We start from the raw sequence: 18,073 nt of genomic DNA, 5'->3' as shown, positions 1-18,073 counted from the left end.
GATCATCCGTTCAGCAGCAGCCCACCAGCTCTGGTATGGATGGTGACACCCCAGACATTTTTCTTTTTTCCCAAACTTTTTTCTTGCTTCTTCTTTTTTGTTTCTTTTTCTGCCTTGTTGTCCTTTTAAAAAATAGTTGAGACGGTCTAGAATGCAAATAAAAAAAGTCTTGTAAGAAAAAGAAATAATATGTCGTCAGGTACAATGATCTCCGAAAAGAGAAAGAACAGGAAAAGAAATCCAACAGGTGACAATTATGATTTTCACTCACTCCCAAAGAATCAGAGGAAACGAACTAGACTAATGCCAGTAATCGATCCATTGTGGTACAATGAATGGATGACTGACTTTAAGTGACTGACTTTCCCACCAAAAATCACTCACTCACTTTGCTGATCGGGGGTGCCCGCCCCGTGGCCATGACCATACGGTAATTTATTACGCTGCGATGGACCGGTCTAGGGCCTGCAGGTGGGGAGATGACATCATCGCGGATGACGATACCATACGGATGATTGACAGAGGGGCCGGGGAACTGCCACCCGGTTTAGAGTACCGGTAATGTAATATGACGGGGTCACGGCCTTATCTTGAGACCCCCTCCATGGCAGCCCAGCCAAGTTGCCTGCTCGGGTCTAGCGCCGCCAGGAGGCCCAAATCAGTTGATAGCGATTGCCGCCCATTGTTACAAATAGGAATGTGCCTGGCGCGTCGAGGGGGGGTTATCAGAGGACAACTATCTAGTCAATATTCAACTAGTTAGTTAACGACTAACTGTCTGACTAGCGATCGGGATGTGGTGCGCTGCACTTACAAAGCAACTCTCTAAAACTACCGTGATGCCTTTGAAAATAACTTACGCCTTTGTCCGTTGCAGTACGATTGGCCGCCTTCTGTTCGACAAACACGGCTCTGGATGATCTTAGGCAATGAAAAGGGCCTTTATCCTTCCATCGCAACATTTTTGAGGTGCCTCTGGTCACTAACATCGCGTCAACCTCTGTGTTATTGCTCTATCAGACGGGCCATGTCAATAGATGATGCATGAGCTGATCAATCGGTGCTGACTTGGCTCTTCCACAGCATATACCCAACGAACAGCTCCGATTTCGCATTAACTTTATCCTCAAAGTGCATTGCCGACATGGAAGGCCGACACGGATTGCCAGCGTTTCGGATGGGGACAATGCCACCAATGTAGGGTGATCTGTGCCTCGTTGTTGACAATGTGGCCATGAACAAACACGTCGCGTCGACAGGTCAACAACCAAAGATCATCTTCAATTACAGATGGAGGAGTAATTGGAGAAGGATTTGGAAGCTGTTTCATCACCGTTGGCCCTCAACCGAGCGGGGAACCTGGACACAATCGGGTATCTTTATAGCAGACGACCACGTTAACGAGAGGTTTTATAGAAGCACCTCAAAAGGTATGGTATGATACTCGTACTAAATTCGCAAGTGGTATGAGAAGATTCAACCGAACGTGGGTTGACTCGCTCGGAGCATCAGCTGTAGTCCGGAGTAGCATCCGACCGATCCATTGACCTGTGATACGCGATACTTTCTGCAGCAAAGTTACCACGAGCGTTGGTCAGGTACATGAAAAGAGAACGACTAGTAAAGTAAGGTAAGCATCAAGTCAGGATCGGCTTGTCGATCGGGCCTGAGGATTTCCGGTGATTCGATCCAACGGAGGAGAGTCACTTGCTCAGAGTGCAGTGGGTGAGATGCGACCGTTGCTGCACTGCATCAGATGCCTTCCACCCTCACTGATAATATGAAATAGTAATGGAATGTCTTATAGTCGGGTACATAGTGCAGCCCCTCTCGTTGGTATTCAGCAATGCACTGCTAACTATTGTCGCTACAAAGTACTACTTAGCTGACCAACCTCTACCATCTAGATCTGCTCGACTGAACTAGAAGAATAAGGCTCAGTAATTCTCCGGACAGCGAGAAGCTAATCTCCATTGCGCCTCTAGAATATTCAGAAACCCGCATCGTAGCACTCCACCTTGCACATCACCCCCAAATAACCATGGATAGTCAACTCTCTTTTACACCCCAAAAAAGGGACGGCCCTATACTTCAGGCACTGTTGTCTCCGATTGGCCGCAGCGGCAGTGGGTACACCAATCAATTTCCCACCGTGTGTCTATAGTAGAACCACTTCAAACTCCTCTTTTCCCCCTCACGCGCCCCTCCGAGAAAACTATTGAGAGAAGTCTCTATAATAAGACCCAGGCAGAAATGCTTCACTCGCGCCTCCGTCCTCTTCCTCGTCGACATCCTCTCCCCAACTCCGAGGACTCTGCCCCTCGTCCCGAGTTTGACGACCCCGATACTGAGGCCGACCCGGAGGAATCTTCCGAAGACCTTTTCGCCGCATTTCTCCCACACCTATTCCCAGATGATGCACCCTCTTTTCACGGCGATCCAGGCCAGCATCTCCTCTACTCGTCTCCCCGCTATGGCGATCTCGAAATTATGGTCCCCTCGTACCCAACCCAGACCGGCAAGCGCTCCCAGGAGGTAGCGGAGGGGCTACCCCGCCCCGACGGCCAGGTCAACCATATCGAAGAGGGCCGGAAGCTGTTTGCACATTTCCTCTGGAGCGCGGCCATGGTTGTTGCCGAGGCGGTAGAGAAGGCAGATGAGCTGGAAGCTAGTGGGCAATTGAAGAGTACGGATGAGCTTGCCATGTGGAGGGTGAGGGGAGAGAGGGTGTTGGAATTAGGCGCTGGTCAGTATACCTCCTGCCCTACTTACCTTTTCCCCCAGAATACTTGAAAATCATCACAGAACGTACATATTAACATATTTTCAGGCGCCGCACTACCATCCGTTGTCTGCGCCCTCGCCCAAGCATCCACCGTAACAGCAACCGACCACCCCTCCTCCCCCGCCTTATCAGGCGCCATCAAATTCAACCTGGACCACAACCTACGCTCCCCCAAGGTGTCATCAACCTCGACGACCGTGACAATCCAACCCCACGAATGGGGCACCCTAGAGACCGATCCCTGGGCCGTGCAGAACAAGGCCAGCTTCAACCGCATCGTCGCAGCAGACTGCTACTGGATGCGCTCGCAGCACGAGAACCTCGCGCGCACGATGTGCTGGTTCCTTGCCCCTGGCGGGCGCGTCTGGGTCGTGGCCGGATTTCATACTGGACGGGCGATTGTCGCAGGCTTTTTCGAGACGGCAGTGCAGACGGGATTGGAGATTGAGCGGATCTACGAGCGGGATTTGATTGCGGGCCAGGAAGATGGACGCGAGGTGCGTCGCGAGTGGGTGGCGCAGAGGGATGGCGAGGGACCGGAGAACAGGAGACGGTGGTGTGCGGTTGCGCTTTTGAAGAAGAGAGACGACATCTAAGAGGGTGGATAAATGGGATGGATGCGCCATGAATAACGACAACGACACAGCATAAACATAGATACAACAGCGAGAGCCAAGACATAGACATTCACATATACCTTCTATACTCACTATTCAACTCTATACCAAATCTATACTAAGTACTAGAATCATACCCTCTGAAAACACACCGTACAAACACCCTGTCCTTCCCTCCCCCCAAACCTAAACCTCGGATACTCAACCCGTCCCCAAACCACAAACTTATCTTCCTCCCCATCACCACCAGAAGAAGTACTATCAGCCCTAGTAAACCAAGCAACCAACTCCTCCTCAGTCCAATTACAACTCGTAACAACCACAAACCCACCCTTCCTCACCAACCCCCTCACAATCCCGGGATATCTCTCACACACTCTCCTCTGAATCGTCTTTCCCGACGCATGCCCTTCAGCACCATCAGAAGTAGGAATAACCTCATCCGACAACGAAACCGCATCAAACGTCCCCTTATCAAGCACAATATCAAACCCGCCCTTATCATACGGGAACCAATCCACCTTCCCTTTCTTCCTTTCCCCATCACCACTCTCTTCTTCAGAAGTAGTAGTAGTAGTCTCATACACATCCCCATGCAAAATATCCCACTCCTCGAACCGAATATTCGTATCTCCCCCATCCCCACTCCCCTCTTTACCCACCTCATCCTCATCCCCTTCATCCTCGGAGTCAGACAAATAAGCCGAATGAATCCTCAACCTCTGCAACTCCCTCGCCAACTGTACACTCCTAATGGAGTAGTCAATCCCTACCATAACACCCTTATACCCGCCTCTTTTGCGTAGCAGGGCGAGCATGCTCCCGTTACCCGTGCCGAGGTCGAGAATACTTGGAGCTTGCTGCTCATCACCATCTTTACTATTGTTGGTGTTAGTGTTCACCGGCGCAAGCGGAAACTCCTCATCCGTCAGGAACTGCAGGACTTTATCGGGGGCATTGTGTTCCGAGAACCATGATGTGCCGGGGTCGGAGTCGTCGTCTATATCATCTTCTTCATCTTCATCTTCGGAGGAGGATTCTGTGTTGGGGTTGGGGGTGGGTTTTGTGGTGGTGGTGGTGGTGGTGGTGGCGGTTGTGTGTTTTGTGGAGAGGTGGGAGAGGGTGCGTGCGTAGAAGGTTTCCCAGCTACATTGATTGAAATAGTGTGTTAGTAGGGGGTTAGGTGTTGGTTTGGGGGTATGGTGGTCGAAATAGGGAATTTGGGTATGGTGTATGAGGGGTAGCGGGGTAGAGTGGATGAAAACTTCGTTGGTTTTCATATGTACTCCGGATGGATGCTGATGTTGGCTGCTACTACTCACTAGTCTTTTGTGCCTAGTTCGCTAGGCGACAGATGCGCCGGATGGCTGTCGTCGGCCATATTGTCAGACTGTTCTCGTGTTCTGACTGAGGCAGTTTGGCTGTGTCGAAAATTCACAAGTCTAACCCGCATGACGTTTCAGTAGGTTCAATGCCAGCCGCTCGGCACTCGGCCCGCTTTAAACCCGCTACTACAAAGTAAACTCCATACAAACTACAAACTACACTACATACATTGCTACTGCTACTGGTATATGTTCTTGTTAACTTGATTCAATCACTAGCCCCAGGGTATTTCGCAGCTGAAATGCCAATATCGACAACACAGAATGAGTGGACGAATACACAGGGTGCATCACAAACGAACAGTAATAATATTACAAGTTACCAGGCAACTCTTCGCCGCCTTTTATCATCTTTTTAACACCCAGGACGCCGGTTGACCAAACGCATGCAATGTCGACGCACGGCCTTGAATGCAACATGGGCCGCTGGTTGACCAAGGGAATGAAATTGCACAGTGGCAGATGTATGAACGAAAGAATAACGACCGTAAGCCCGCTTTGGTCATCAAGTCATCAAATCAGGAGAAAAAAAAGGGAAATGGTAGAAGCGAATAGAAAGAGAAAAATGCCACCACAGCTGAAAGAGAGAATGACGGTAGATCAGTAGATCATAATGAAAGCTGTAGAGATGGGACAAGGTCAACACGAGTAAACCTCAGGTGTATATGGTCATGGAATCATTTCTTGGACGTAGCTCCCGGAAGCCCGTCCTCAAGACAATCTGTCTTGGACATTATGGCAGAATTACAGAAACTCATCAATATTCCTCATGATCAGGCGCTCATTGCCTGGAGGCGGTGATCGAGGGTCTGCAACTCGCGACCCAAACCGCAGCCCGTGGGGACCGTCGTCCTCGAGGCAGTCGGCAATAGAACGCGAAAGAGGCGGGGCAAGAAATCCAGTCGTTCTCGGCGAGAAAAGCGAGTTCATTCCATCTGGCATGTCTTGCACGAAGACGTCCGTCTTAGCCAGAGAACATGGCCCGCCTTCGGGACGCCACGAAGGCGCAGTATATTCGGGTTGTAAAGTTTTGCCCGTCGGCCCCAGGTGATATGTAGCCTGCCGGAAGGGCAGTGGCCGGGGAGACAAGCTGCGCTTGTGTGAGAGCGACTGTGAGAAGCCTAAATTCTCTATCGACAGAGGCGTCGTCTGGTTAGACGACACCGATAGAGAGCTCATCGACGACTGCGAAAGGCCGTTGGACGAAGCTGGCTCCGCATCCGAACTGCCACTGAGAAAGCCCGGCGTGCTGGCTTCCGAAACATCTGTCCTGGCTGTTTGGGGTGGCTGAGGCTCGGAGCATCTGCGCGCCCCGCCGACAAACCACTCCTCCGGGGCCGCTTTCGAAAGCTTGCCGCGGAGTAGCCGAGAACGAAAGTCCGTCAGCTGATAGATCAGACTCATGTTGGGGCTGACCCAGCGACTACGTTCTTTAACAAGCTCGTAGACCGAGTTAAAATCCAACTGTCGGTTTTTGTAAAGACCATAGGCGATGACCAACGATGCCGATCGACTAGCACCCAGCTGGCAGTGGATGAGTACCTTTTTACCTTCCGAGATGCGAGAATCGATCAACTCGCAAAGCGGGAAAAGATCATCCAGAATCTCGGAGTTGTGGTCCCAACCGACGTGGACATATTCCGGTCCAGACGAGTCCTTCTGAGGTGTGGCAGGCGAAGAGTCGTCATTTTGGGGGAATTCAAAGGCAGACTTGAAGGATGCATCGGACATGGCCGTCCACGGTTCTCCAGTCGACAGTCGCTTCGTACTTGCCGACCCATTGCGCAAGGTGCTGACCACCGTGCCAGTGCTACCAGCAGTCGCGGTGAACGGATTTGCCACCTCCTTGGCCACATTCACGACCACATCGAAATGCGAAGCTTCTTGCGCGGTCGGCTCCAGGTACAGAAAGACGCCAGAGTCATAGATTTGGATCGGTCCATTCGGATAACCTCGCTCGTTGCGCCGCGTCGACTCTCTCGAGTCGAGGTGGTCATCCTCCTCTTCCAATTCATGCAGCACTCCCGATCCTTCGTCGGGCACCGTTTGCAGAGGGGAGAGGTTGCTCTCTGACGCACCCGACGGTCGCCGGGCACCATGATGGGTCATCGGTCGGGGCAGTTGCATGCCACCCTTCGGGCCGAATGATGGAGAAAACACAGACGTGAGGGACGGGGAGGACTCGGTATGGCGCAAAGCGTGCGGGGTCGGCGGCACATCGTTACCGTTGCTTGAAAAGGACCGATCAAACCCAGGAGTGCGGATCGTAAGATTGGCGGGCTTGCGGCGCATGCCCTTCGGTGGTACATGGATTGGGGAGGGCGGGGCGGAAAGATGGTGCTGGGAGGTGGTTTCTACGACAGAAGCCGTTGCAATAGGCGGGCGGGACCCTTGCGATGGCAGAGGCATTCTCAGAGAAAGATTCTTGAGGTTGCGTGCGCGCCTGCCGGGGGAGTCGGGCCGTGCGACATTTTGGCTATCCGTTGACGGTTTCAAGTCGGTGGTCGGAGCCGCCGAGTGCGTTTGGCACTCGGCCTTGTGGGCAAGTGGCATAAAGGTAGGATATGATAACGGCATGGATGACGGAGATTCAGGCGAGGAGCTCGGGGAGGTATCCACGGCCGAAGGAGGATCGAAGGTGGAGATGGTGGTGGTGGGCGACGAATCAGTGGAGCCTGATGTCATCGATGATATACTTTCGCGATGTTGAAAGGGAAGTGGGCGTCGCGATGTGTTGACTGTGACATTGGTCGGAACCCTAAGTGGTTTGACGAGTGAAGTTCGGTCCTTCGTGTCGGGGAACTCGGGCGACCTCCCAAACACAGACATAAAAGAAGGGAACGAATCCGGGGCTGACGGTGAGCTGGTTTGCACAGGCATCGTGAGGCCCGGGGAGGGTGGAGATGAGGAGGTACACCTGCGTTTGAAAGGGGATACCCTCTCAGGATCGCAGCTGCTATAGATCGCTGGCGCAAATAATGTAGCCGTAGCACAAGTATTGCCACCAGCCCGGGGAAGACAAGATAGAGTCGCACTTGCTACCAGCGCAAATGACCTTTTGGACAGAGGACAATCAGCTTCCATGTTTCAGCTTATGTTGACCTTCGATGGTAGAGAGGCAAGCACGGCTGCAAGGAGGGTGAAACCAGAATGGCGATCGGCCAGCTTGAAATGAAACCACGAGAGCTACCGGCGGTTGTAAGAGAACCAGGGGAGAAGCAGCAGCAGCAGATGATGGATAGAAAGATAGGACGAAAGCCATTCACAGAGGGGTCCCAACAAGGTCCGAGACTGGGAACATACCAAGGAATGCCGCAAGAGAACTGTTGCCTCTTTATTTGGAGGAAGTTGTCAGTGATAGGCGTAAAGGATTGTTATTGATAAACGTCAACGGGAAGCAACAACGGCGACATGGATAGAAAGTCGAAATCGGAATAGACAATTGAGATAAAGGAGGGATTGACAAGAACCAGAAAAGAAAATAGAAAGAAAAGAATAAGCAGAGAACCAAGGGGGGTGGAGGTTTTCTGGAAAGTGATGGAGGGCACAATGCAACTGGGAGGAATAGCCGCCCGGTGATTGTGTGGGCAGTCGTTCCTCCGGGGAATGACGAAAGAAGCAGCAGTTGTGGGAGGGTCTCGGTCACAGAGAAGAAGAGGAGAGGGAAGGGAGCAAAGAACGACTGCCCACCCACCCAAAAGAAAAGAAAAGCAGACTTGTGGATAAAGAAGCAAGTCCCTGTGATGAGGAGGGGGGGGAAGGGAGAGGGGGTTTAGTTTTTTTGGTGAAAAAAGAAAAAAAGGAAGGAAAAGGAAGGTAAGAAGAGGAGAGGGGGAAAAGGTAGAAGAGGGGAAAGGGAAAAGAGGAAGATCGAGGGTGAGTCGAGCCAGCCAGAAAGGAAGGGAAATGAGCGAAAGAGAGAGTAGTAAGAGAGTGAGAGGGAGAGTAGCGAGCGCGTAGTAAGAGAGTGAGCGCGCGAGACAAAGTGAGAGAGAGAGAGTGAGTGACAGAGCACGAAGTACTACTAGACTAGAGCCAGTCTGTCTGTCTGTCTTCCCGATGGCAGGCACCACAGCAGCAAACAACAGTAACCGCAACAGCAGCAGCACAAGCAGTAAGTTCTTTTTTAGTGGCGGCAGTCACAGCAACGGCAGCAAATAATAAGCAACCGAACCCACCCGAGCGCTAAGAATAAACCACCGCACGGTATGGGAAAAGACGCCGTGACTTGCCAGACTTGCCAGACTTGCAACAGAAAAGACAAAAGTAAAATGGTAGCAGTTCGTTTTGGGACGGGAAAGGGAAAGGGCGGATGTCCTGATTGGGTCCGGCCGGCCGTGTTGCTGTCAGCCAGCCAATCACCAGCGTTTACGCTGTGAAAGTGGATACCCAACAGCCCCATTCAGCCAGTTGGTACCACCCAATCAACGCCCGGTCGAAGCAGAACATCCAGCGCCTGCAGCTCTAAATTTAGCCGCCCGGGTTGGTGTGCAAAGGCTGGAATGTGCATCATGGGCGCCAAAAGCACGCAAATCAGATGCCAGATTCACCCCAACACCGGCATGTCAGAGCCACCCCATCCCAGCATCCTCCTCCTCTTCCTTCCCTTTCCACCCCTCCAGCCTGGTCGTGGCAAGTAACCACTCAGGTTGGCCCCATCGCCCGGGGGATGAAGGGAACGGAAGGAATTGGATGGGAAAAACTGGGAAAGGATGGCCGAGTGGGTAAGGTTCCGATACGGCGACAAGGGGGGTGGAGAACAGTCATGAAAATCAACTGGGGGTTCCTCTCCAGCATCATGAGTTGCAATCGTGACGGGGCATTTTCTTTTGGGGTCTCTCTGTGCTCTCTGTGCTCTCTCTTGCTCTCTCACTCTCTCTCTCACTCACGCTCGCACTCACACTCTCAATCAATCTTTCAATTCCTTTCACTCCCATTTCCCATATCTGAGATCTGGCAGACTCTGTCGAGGTCTCCCCATTTCCACTTTGAGGTCCTCATCGGAGAAGTCCAGATGCAGGAGAAAAGCATTCGATTGACTGGAAAAGGAAGGTAAAGGGAAAAAAAAGAAAAGGTAAAATGGTCTCCACAATAGGGTGCCACTGGGAAGGCCGCAAACGATAGTTGGTCCAGGAACAAACCAACAGAGGCAGTGAAGTGCGATGGGGGGACTAGTGTGAAAGGACCCAGAGATGACATAAACCCAAGAAGAAGAGGAAAGCAGCAACGTAACCGGAACATGGACGATAATAAAAATCACAATAATAATTGAATAAAAATAAAAGCTGTATACATACCTGTAGAGCTCTTCCTCTTGTTTGAAGGAGATGGTCCGTTCAGCCTCAACAAAAACCGGAGTGAGGCTTGGGATCAAATATGCCGGTAAGAGTAGTGACTCCAGAAAGAATTTCAATCCGTACACCGGGCAAACAATTGTAGAGCTCGTAGCGACGGTAGCTCCGGGCGTACAGCGATAAGGAGTGTGGACAATCGGTCAGGGTAGAAGAAGATCAGAAGAAAAGAAATGGTTAAGAAGACTTCCAGAAGTCACACAGAAGAAAATACTGTCTGTTTAACCCACGAGGGTAGTAATAATCAGACAGACCCGGCAGGATACGTATCCAAGCAACCTTCTGCACACACAACAATAATAATACCGTATTTGGGGAGGTTGTCCGACCCGCTGGGGGAGTGCACGGTTCGCGCAGAAAGGTTGTTTGCTGGATGCTTAATCAAAGGGTTCTTTGTGGTCAAGCCGGCTTGAGAGAGAAGACAACAACGAAAAGAAGCAGGAAAAAAGCACGGGCAACCCCCTCCAAAACAAACCGGACGAGAAAGCAGACTGCAAGAGATCAGAACTTAAGAGAACACACAACTTTGAGGGGTAGAATCGCTTTTTTACTAGATGCGGATGGCGATTCAGCAGGGACCTCTCTCTGGCATCGAGCCTATGAGAAACAGGTAACGGCGCGGAGGGTCACAGGCTAAGGTGAAACGCAAAGGCTGACTTGACTGGGGCTAAGTTGAAGCGATCCACCTTCCCAGACAAGCCCCTGGAAACGGTGGACCGTCCGTTATTGGCAGTGTGGGACGAGGAGAAACCGCGGCACGGTTGGTGCTTAGTACTCCGCCGCAACGAAAAGAGAGGTCGGATTCTGCTTTTTCTTTTCTTGAACGGGATGATTTGTTGTGGTTCCTTCAGCAGGATGTATCATCTCACTGTTTCAACCGGCGCGCTCGACAACCGCAGTCCCCGTATCAACCATCTCGGAAACACCCAAGGATAGGATCATTACCACACTTCCGGACCTGCAAACCTCGCCATCGGCCACTGCAGCTGAAACACGCAGGCAAAAGAGGGCGCGCGCTAAGTCAAACCAATGGGGACGGCGGTGGAGGGGTTCAGCCCGGCTTGAAACACGCCAATCCAATGCTAAGCCACTAGTCCGCCTCCGGATGGGGCTCGCAGTCACGTGTGCGACATCCTCCGTCACACGCCGCCCGCCTATCAAACACTCGCGACCGTGGACGATCAACGCCCGCTTGACGTGATTGAATTGGTCCCAGCTAACTATGGTCTCAAATTTTCAACGACCATGGTGGGTGTACGCAATGATGTTCGTTTGAATGCCAAACCTAAGGTCAATCATGGGGTCTTGTTATTCAATGATGTGCATTGCATTGCGTCGTTAATTGCCAGGATCCTATCGGTCAACCACTAGTTTACTACTGTCTACGGCTGACCGAAGACTGCCGCGCTTACGGCTCCTCAAAAATAGAAACGAGCAGCAGCAGAAGCAGCAGCAGCAGCAGGTGCAGTGCTACCCTGTCAGGCCGTCAACCCTCAACAATCTCGCAGCTCGATTTCCCTATCTACTGGCCAATATCCCATGGATATGCACAAACTGTCCTTGCAACTGATGTCACAGATTTATAGACAATTGATGAAACTTGACCCTTCTGGTTCCAATCCCACGTGGCAGCAATGTCTATCTGAGACTATGGGGCCAGGGCTCTCTCTTCTGGTTACTGGTTGGAGCCATAGAACTTGGACCGCCCGTTCGGCATCACGTCGGTGATTGCTGTGGGGAGGGTTTGATTATGAAGTACGTGGGCGAAAATTTCCCCTCGCCAACTAACTCACAATTTAGTCAGTCATCTCTCCTTTTGTCATTATTCTTGACTAATCGGTTGCGCACATAATTCTAGGCAGCATGATAATTACAGAATAAAGTGGAATCGATCGCCTTCAAGCCGGAGCTCCTGGTGACCACGATCTGCTGCCGATGACAGAACTGGCCCTAACCCGAGCAGCTAGACAAGCTAATGTGAAACAGGTCCCTCAGATAGATTGTTTCGAGAGAATAGCCTCGCAGCTTCCGCACTGAATCATTTGACGTTTGGATCCTAATCTTGTTGGAGGAGCTACCCCAACCAACAAGCTCTGTCCAGGTGCTTGCGGAACCAGGTTGGTTGGAGATTTGTGGTGCTGTTTCGTCTCAACCACCTAACAACTACCTCGTGGACGGAAACTACCGAGTCGGTCACTGATCCTGAGCGCTACTTTGTACATGACACATGACAGCATTTCCTGCCGTTGGCACCGGCCTGCACGGGCGAGTCCGCTCCACTGCAGCGTTGCTACCTCATCGGTTAATGCCATGATGTCTTGATAGAGCTATATTGACCGTCGATCTGTTTTGATTCGAGTCCTGATACCCAAGCGAAGTGCCCCAGTTTACACCTGTTCGGATGCAACCGATAAAAGGGCCCCAGCTACTCAAAGTCGAAGAGACAGCAAGTCAATGCGCCGTTCCCTCATATACGTCTCGCACCAGGCTGCGTGGTAGGTAAGCTAACGATTCGTCTTGGTTCGCTTGAAATTGAGACCCTAACACGACCAACTGCTGTAGCACGGTCACCGCACCAATCGTAGATCTAAAGGATTCGGCCGTAGCAACTAGTAAGTAGATAGTCCTGCTCGCTGTTCGGGATCGGATGCCACAGGCTAGAACGCGGTCTATGGCTGGCCCTCATTTAAGGCCAATACGGGGGAAAACCCGGCCCGGATTAATGCGACCGATTTTCTAAACCTGCTCTGGCCCAGTCTCAAAGGGCTGTGGTCACCTGGACTGCTGTCCGAGACGTTAGCGTTCAAGCCGGACGTACAGTACCAAACGCATGCAAACGAGTAGTCACAAGAGTTATTCAGGATCCGATTGATATTATGACTTCCACTGTTAAGCTAGAGCCGGGGGGGAGATGACTATAGTCTGTCTCTGAATGGAACATCTGTTTACGGCTGTTGTCATGAACGATGTACGGTATGATCTATGGTGTAGTGGGTAGAATTCCCTCGATGGTTTGACATAGAGCATTCCTATAATGGCTCGCGAGCCGCGGCTGAAGGCGGCCCTTCAGATAGAAAGAACCATTCTCTATCTTTTTCTATTTCTAAATTCGTGCGCATTTTACTTGCATTTGTGTGTGCGAATGCCAGCGTGACTCGACTATAAGACATCTTTACCGATCAAAACATGAGGATAGCGAGCTTGACAGTGATCCAACCACGGGACGTTGGGAGTGAACCATGGTTCACTCCTTACAATCTATGATGTCTTGCTGGCGAAATTTTCACAGAAGGAAGACAACAAGAAAATTCGAGGTATAGCCCTTCCACACGGACCATGAGGATCATTGCTAAGCGAAGAGCGTAGGGTTGAAACTGGACCGTTGAAGGGGGGAGGGACGAATGTGAATATGCCCAGTCTGAACCCGATTTAGAGATTTGATATCGGAAGGGTTTCAGAATGCAGGGAAAGCCAGCCTCAATCCGATCTGAAAGACTTGAAGGAGGTGATATCACAGATCCGTTGTCGATAGATGTTATTCTCCGGTCTGACGCCTCCTCCGTCTGTCTCCGGCACCCTCTTCTCCTTCTCCCCCCCTCTCTCTTTTACTCCTTCTCCCCACTGACCTCCTGCGATCCCGTCCATAACCAGCTCAAGCAGGTTAGCAGTTACAGAATAGCCCAGCCACCCGCCAGCAACCGTTCCGTCCGCCGTTTTATGTTCGAGTTTTAGTATCGAATTGACCTCCTGTCCACTTTTATTCCCTGGCGTCCCAGGCATTTCCCCTCTTTTCCTTCGCCCTTGGGAGCCTCAAGGCGAGTCAGTTATAATTAGTAGTACGTAGATAGGAGAAGCGAAAGAGAGAAAGATCGCATGGTAGATATTTTTAATTTGCACATCGTAACTAGTATAATAATAATATATGATGTCCACCCTGTAGGTCCACTTCAGTAAACAGATCATATTATTTCCTCTTTCTTTCTTTTTTTTCTTGTCACTCCGTAATTTTGTTTTTCTTTTTTACTTTTTTCGCCTATACGTTTGAGATTAATTTTCCCCAGTGTCAGTTGCCTCGGATCGCCTCAGGATCCCGGGTTCATGACTGGAGGAAACGACCATCCAAGTGATTGATCGAACAATGCGTGTGGATGCCTGACCGGGTGGTGCAGTTGCAGATGTCCCCAGACGCAGCAGGAGCTGGCAATGCAGCCTCTCCTCCTCCCCTCCCCTCTTACTCCTCCTACTCCTCCTCTTCCTCCTCTTTCTCCTCATCCCCAGCAGACCATCGTTTCAACTCTCGACGCCGGCGAAAAACCGAATCCGCGGTGCACCCGCCCATCCATGTATCGCTCGAGGATCCGTCGGCTTCACTCTGTCGCCGTTCGATCGTGAATCGGGCCCGAACCATTACTTTCAGTGCTGGAGCGACGTCAGAGACAAACCCAAATCTGACCGGTTCTTCGTCCCCTCAGCGAGCCTCTCGTCCGGACGCAAGCCCCAGAACTCCACCGGAATCCCAACGGAGCCAGACTCGAGCTCGAGGGCTCACCCCGAGCCTTCGTAGTTCCGCCGTGGCCACCATGATGTTGCGAGCGGACGATCCCCGTGACGCGGGCAAAGCAGCCGCGCTAACAAGCCCATCCGCCGGCGCCAGCGACTCTCCTTCAGCACCGACAACAACAACACCCAGTGCTTCCTTTGCCTCTCCTTCGCCGTCGGCTTCCACCCCCGTTGCGTCGCATCTCCCCTCCTCCTCCTCCTCTTCCTCTTCCGTTCCGCCCGTCCCTCGCCTCCCGCAGAGCCGTTTCAGCTTCGAATATCAGTATCCCCTGCGCAAGCGAGCCCTGACGTCGCACCTCAGCGCGGCCGCCTCTGTGCTGAACGGCGACGACACGCCCCCGGGCCCCGACCCGTCCCCTACTCCCCAGCGCACTTTCTTGTATGACAGCCCCCGGCGCTCCGTCCCCAACTTCCATCTGTCCCACCTTCGCGATCAGGCGCTGCTCAATTCGCAACCACCGTCGCCGCGACGGGCTCTAGAAAAGGATAGCGACGCCGCGCGGCCCCTGGACGCCAACTCGACCGTCCGTGTGTTGAGTCCCAATGCAACGAAGCGTCGAAAGTCGTCCCTTTACGCTGAGCAGTCGATTTCGGACGTGAAGAGCATCATGCCATCATCCACCGTGACATACTCCCAAGGGAGATTGCTTGCTGACGAGCGCAATCGCGCCATGAACGGCCTCGATCGTCAGGGAGACGGTAACAGAACCCCAGTCGCGGACGATTTTCGCTCCAAAAATGAGGATGTATTTTTGAATATCGCAAGATCAGACTCCGACCGTCGTGAGTCGCTGGGGCGCTCAGAACTCCGGCGCGTAAGTAACACCAGACCTGTGATTCCTGTCAATAAATTGGTATCCTGTAGACTGACCAGGCCATTGTAACAAACTTACAGTCGCGATTCAGAATGTCCGGTAGTGCGCTGCGTTCTCCAACTTCTCGGGTCGCCGAACAGACCCCTTCTCCGGAGCAACTTCGCTTGAATACCTACGACAACCCCTTGCATTCCCAAAATGATCCGCCATCCACCCCCCACACCTCTGTACCATCATACTCTTACTCGGCGTCCGCCCATCCGCTGGATGAACATAGTCGTTCATCCTCTTTGGCGTATGCTTCTGGCTCAAGATCTACCATTGGCCTCCCTCGAAGCCGATTGGGTCGCACCAGTCCAGAACCCTCCCCATACAGCCCCGAATCGCACCTCGAAAGACGGGGCTCATTGCACGAGTCGCGAGCATATCGACATTCCGCTCTTTCAACCATCCGAAGCAGTCGGCAACCGTCCAGCTCCGAGGCCACGGAACGCGCCCGATTCGAGCCCGACCGGTCCCGTCAGGATGGAACGGAGTCAACCTTGTCGACTAACGCACCTTCTACTGTCTGGGACGAGTTAGAAGATCTAAAATCGCGGATCAAGAAGCTAGAATTAACTGGCAAGCTTCCGCCCTCATCCCAGGAGGCGATATCATCTGCATCCGGAGACCGACCACGCACTGCGACCACGACGGTTACTACGGTGTCATCCTCACCGAGGCGCGGCCGCAAATCCAGTATAGCAACAGGCGATCTCGACCAGAATGCGGCCCCGAGTCCGGTCCATCCTCTCCTACAATCGGCCTTGACCAAGTCAAAGGAGGTGTTGGGTAACGAAGTCTACGCAGCCCTGGAAGTCACTGTTACTGATGCGCTTGCGCTGTCTACCCTACTGTCATCCAACAAGGCCCCATCGGGTGGTGTTTCCATTGTCAATGGCTACCTTCCATCAGACAGACAAGCTAGGCGCAAGGCTGACAGTGTATGCCGCAGCTTAACTGAGCTGTGTCTCGCACTGTCTGATGATCAGCTTCGCCGGCAGCCGTCCACAGCCCTGGAGGTAAAAGCGGATGAACAACAAATTAATGGCCACGATGACGACGATACGATTACACCTACCCCTCCATTCCGCCGAAGCACAATCCAGGAGCCAGAGAGCCTTTCCAGACGGCAGAGCAACAGCAGAGTCACCAGCCGTTTAGAGGCACGTCGGGCTAGCATGGCGAACAACGCGGCTTCAGACAACCAAAACAACAAGGGCACCGATCAGGGTCCAGATGCCAAACTGACACAGTCGCCTGGATCTTCGGCGCCTGTGAGACGATTGAGCCGACTCTCAACATCGTTGCGGACCAAGAGGGTGCATACCGACGACGATAATGCGCCGGATCAAAGTCCACAACCTCGATCAATTCAAAGAAGCATGACAGACATCACCAACCCAGCAGCAACATATCGTGTCTCGCCCCGGCAACGGATTTCGCATGGATATACGGCGTCGCAATCGATAGCCGACTCCAGTCCTGAGCGAAATGTCAGATATTCAACCCCATCCCAACCGTCGCAGCTCCCTCAACCTCGTACCCCGACACTTTCGCAGTCAGCGATCCCGCTCCGTCGGAGCATATTAACGCCCGGCTATGTCCCCGCAACATCCCGCTCCAACATTCAGGCGGGTTCACGTCGATATGGACTGTCTCCTGGTATTGGCTCTGCCGCTCTCGGTGGTGAGATGCCAATCGAGGACGCCATGTCCACTACCCCTCGCCAGGAGCCTTCGCAGACAAGAATCATCGCCCCATCGCAAAAGCTGGCTGCTAGCTACACACCGATTGCGCAGAACCGCCTGCGCGCGAATAGCCTTGGAGCGCGACGATTTGGTCTTCGGCAGCGGCCGATGGCCGTTTCTGATGAGGCCGTCAATGGTCTCGATCAGCGCGTTGACTAAATGTTTGCGTCCGTTATCTCCAAAAAACTCCACGTCGTTTACGCCCTCCACCTACCTTATAACGCAGCGACTCAATCTTGGTATTATTTTCAGTTCAGCCGGCGTTACTTTGTTTTCATTGTATTCCGCGGCCTGCCAGGCACACATTATGTCGAGGTGTACGAAGCGCTTTCCGCCTGCATCTTTAACGAGGACTTCCGATTCAAGACCTGATTGACTGACTGACCCTTGCAAAAACAAACCAAAACACATGCATGCATTCTTGAACTCAATGCATTGTACGAGCTTATCATTCCGTTCAAGCGACCCTCACGGACCATTGTGTTTCTATTTTTTTTTCCCTACATATCCATACAAATTCTTGTTTGCTGCCCAAGTCAACCCCAAAAGAGGGTATGACTACGACACGGCACAAGCTCAATAAGTAACGGGATTCACGATCTGTTTGTCTTGTCATCACCCTATTCTTTTCTCACTGTCATTGATACTCGTTCATCTTTCCTACCATTTTATCTATTCATGTACAAATATTCGGCTTTGCGGTGATGACACGCGTTAATATCTTTTCCTATTTCTCCCGAATGATGAACGGAGTGTTGTTGGACCTGGTG

The 18,073-nt window shown here is 52.1% G+C and overlaps 5 protein-coding genes across 5 annotated transcripts; 3 read left to right on the top strand and 2 right to left on the bottom strand.

Moving 5' to 3' along the window:
- Positions 1 to 2,253: 2,253 nt before the first annotated feature.
- On the top strand, positions 2,254 to 3,398 carry BO79DRAFT_167482 (putative nicotinamide N-methyltransferase; the record flags this gene model as incomplete). The annotated part of the gene is made up of 2 exons (XM_025679380.1): positions 2,254 to 2,746; positions 2,831 to 3,398. 2 exons carry the CDS (start codon positions 2,254 to 2,256, stop codon positions 3,379 to 3,381), a joined length of 1,044 nt encoding a protein of 347 aa, XP_025543217.1. The 3' UTR covers positions 3,382 to 3,398.
- A 135-nt stretch (positions 3,399 to 3,533) lies between these two features.
- On the bottom strand, positions 3,534 to 4,818 carry BO79DRAFT_189230 (putative S-adenosylmethionine-dependent methyltransferase; the record flags this gene model as incomplete). The annotated part of the gene is made up of 2 exons (XM_025680642.1): positions 4,725 to 4,818; positions 3,534 to 4,548 (listed from the first exon to the last, which is right to left on the bottom strand). Exons 1-2 carry the CDS (start codon positions 4,781 to 4,783, stop codon positions 3,534 to 3,536), a joined length of 1,074 nt encoding a protein of 357 aa, XP_025543216.1. The 5' UTR covers positions 4,784 to 4,818.
- Positions 4,819 to 5,531: 713 nt separating this feature from the next.
- On the bottom strand, positions 5,532 to 7,667 carry dspD (putative protein-tyrosine phosphatase; the record flags this gene model as incomplete). The annotated part of the gene is made up of 1 exon (XM_025678186.1): positions 5,532 to 7,667. The coding sequence occupies one exon, from the start codon at positions 7,665 to 7,667 to the stop codon at positions 5,532 to 5,534; it is 2,136 nt and encodes a 711-aa protein (XP_025543215.1).
- A 1,797-nt stretch (positions 7,668 to 9,464) lies between these two features.
- Positions 9,465 to 9,954, top strand: BO79DRAFT_207477 (uncharacterized protein). Its single transcript, XM_025682176.1, has one exon. The coding sequence runs from the start codon at positions 9,586 to 9,588 to the stop codon at positions 9,841 to 9,843; it is 258 nt and encodes an 85-aa protein (XP_025543214.1). The 5' UTR covers positions 9,465 to 9,585; the 3' UTR covers positions 9,844 to 9,954.
- Positions 9,955 to 14,721: 4,767 nt separating this feature from the next.
- On the top strand, positions 14,722 to 17,462 carry BO79DRAFT_139664 (putative LPXTG-motif cell wall anchor domain protein; the record flags this gene model as incomplete). Its single annotated transcript, XM_025678202.1, has 2 exons — positions 14,722 to 15,513; positions 15,594 to 17,462. 2 exons carry the CDS (start codon positions 14,722 to 14,724, stop codon positions 17,460 to 17,462), a joined length of 2,661 nt encoding a protein of 886 aa, XP_025543213.1.
- Positions 17,463 to 18,073: the final 611 nt, after the last annotated feature.

The sequence above is a fragment of the Aspergillus costaricaensis genome, assembly GCF_003184835.1.
Source record: "Aspergillus costaricaensis CBS 115574 unplaced genomic scaffold BO79scaffold_5, whole genome shotgun sequence".
Taxonomy (NCBI): domain Eukaryota; kingdom Fungi; phylum Ascomycota; class Eurotiomycetes; order Eurotiales; family Aspergillaceae; genus Aspergillus; species Aspergillus costaricensis.
This window is presented reverse-complemented; position numbering and strand designations above follow the sequence as displayed.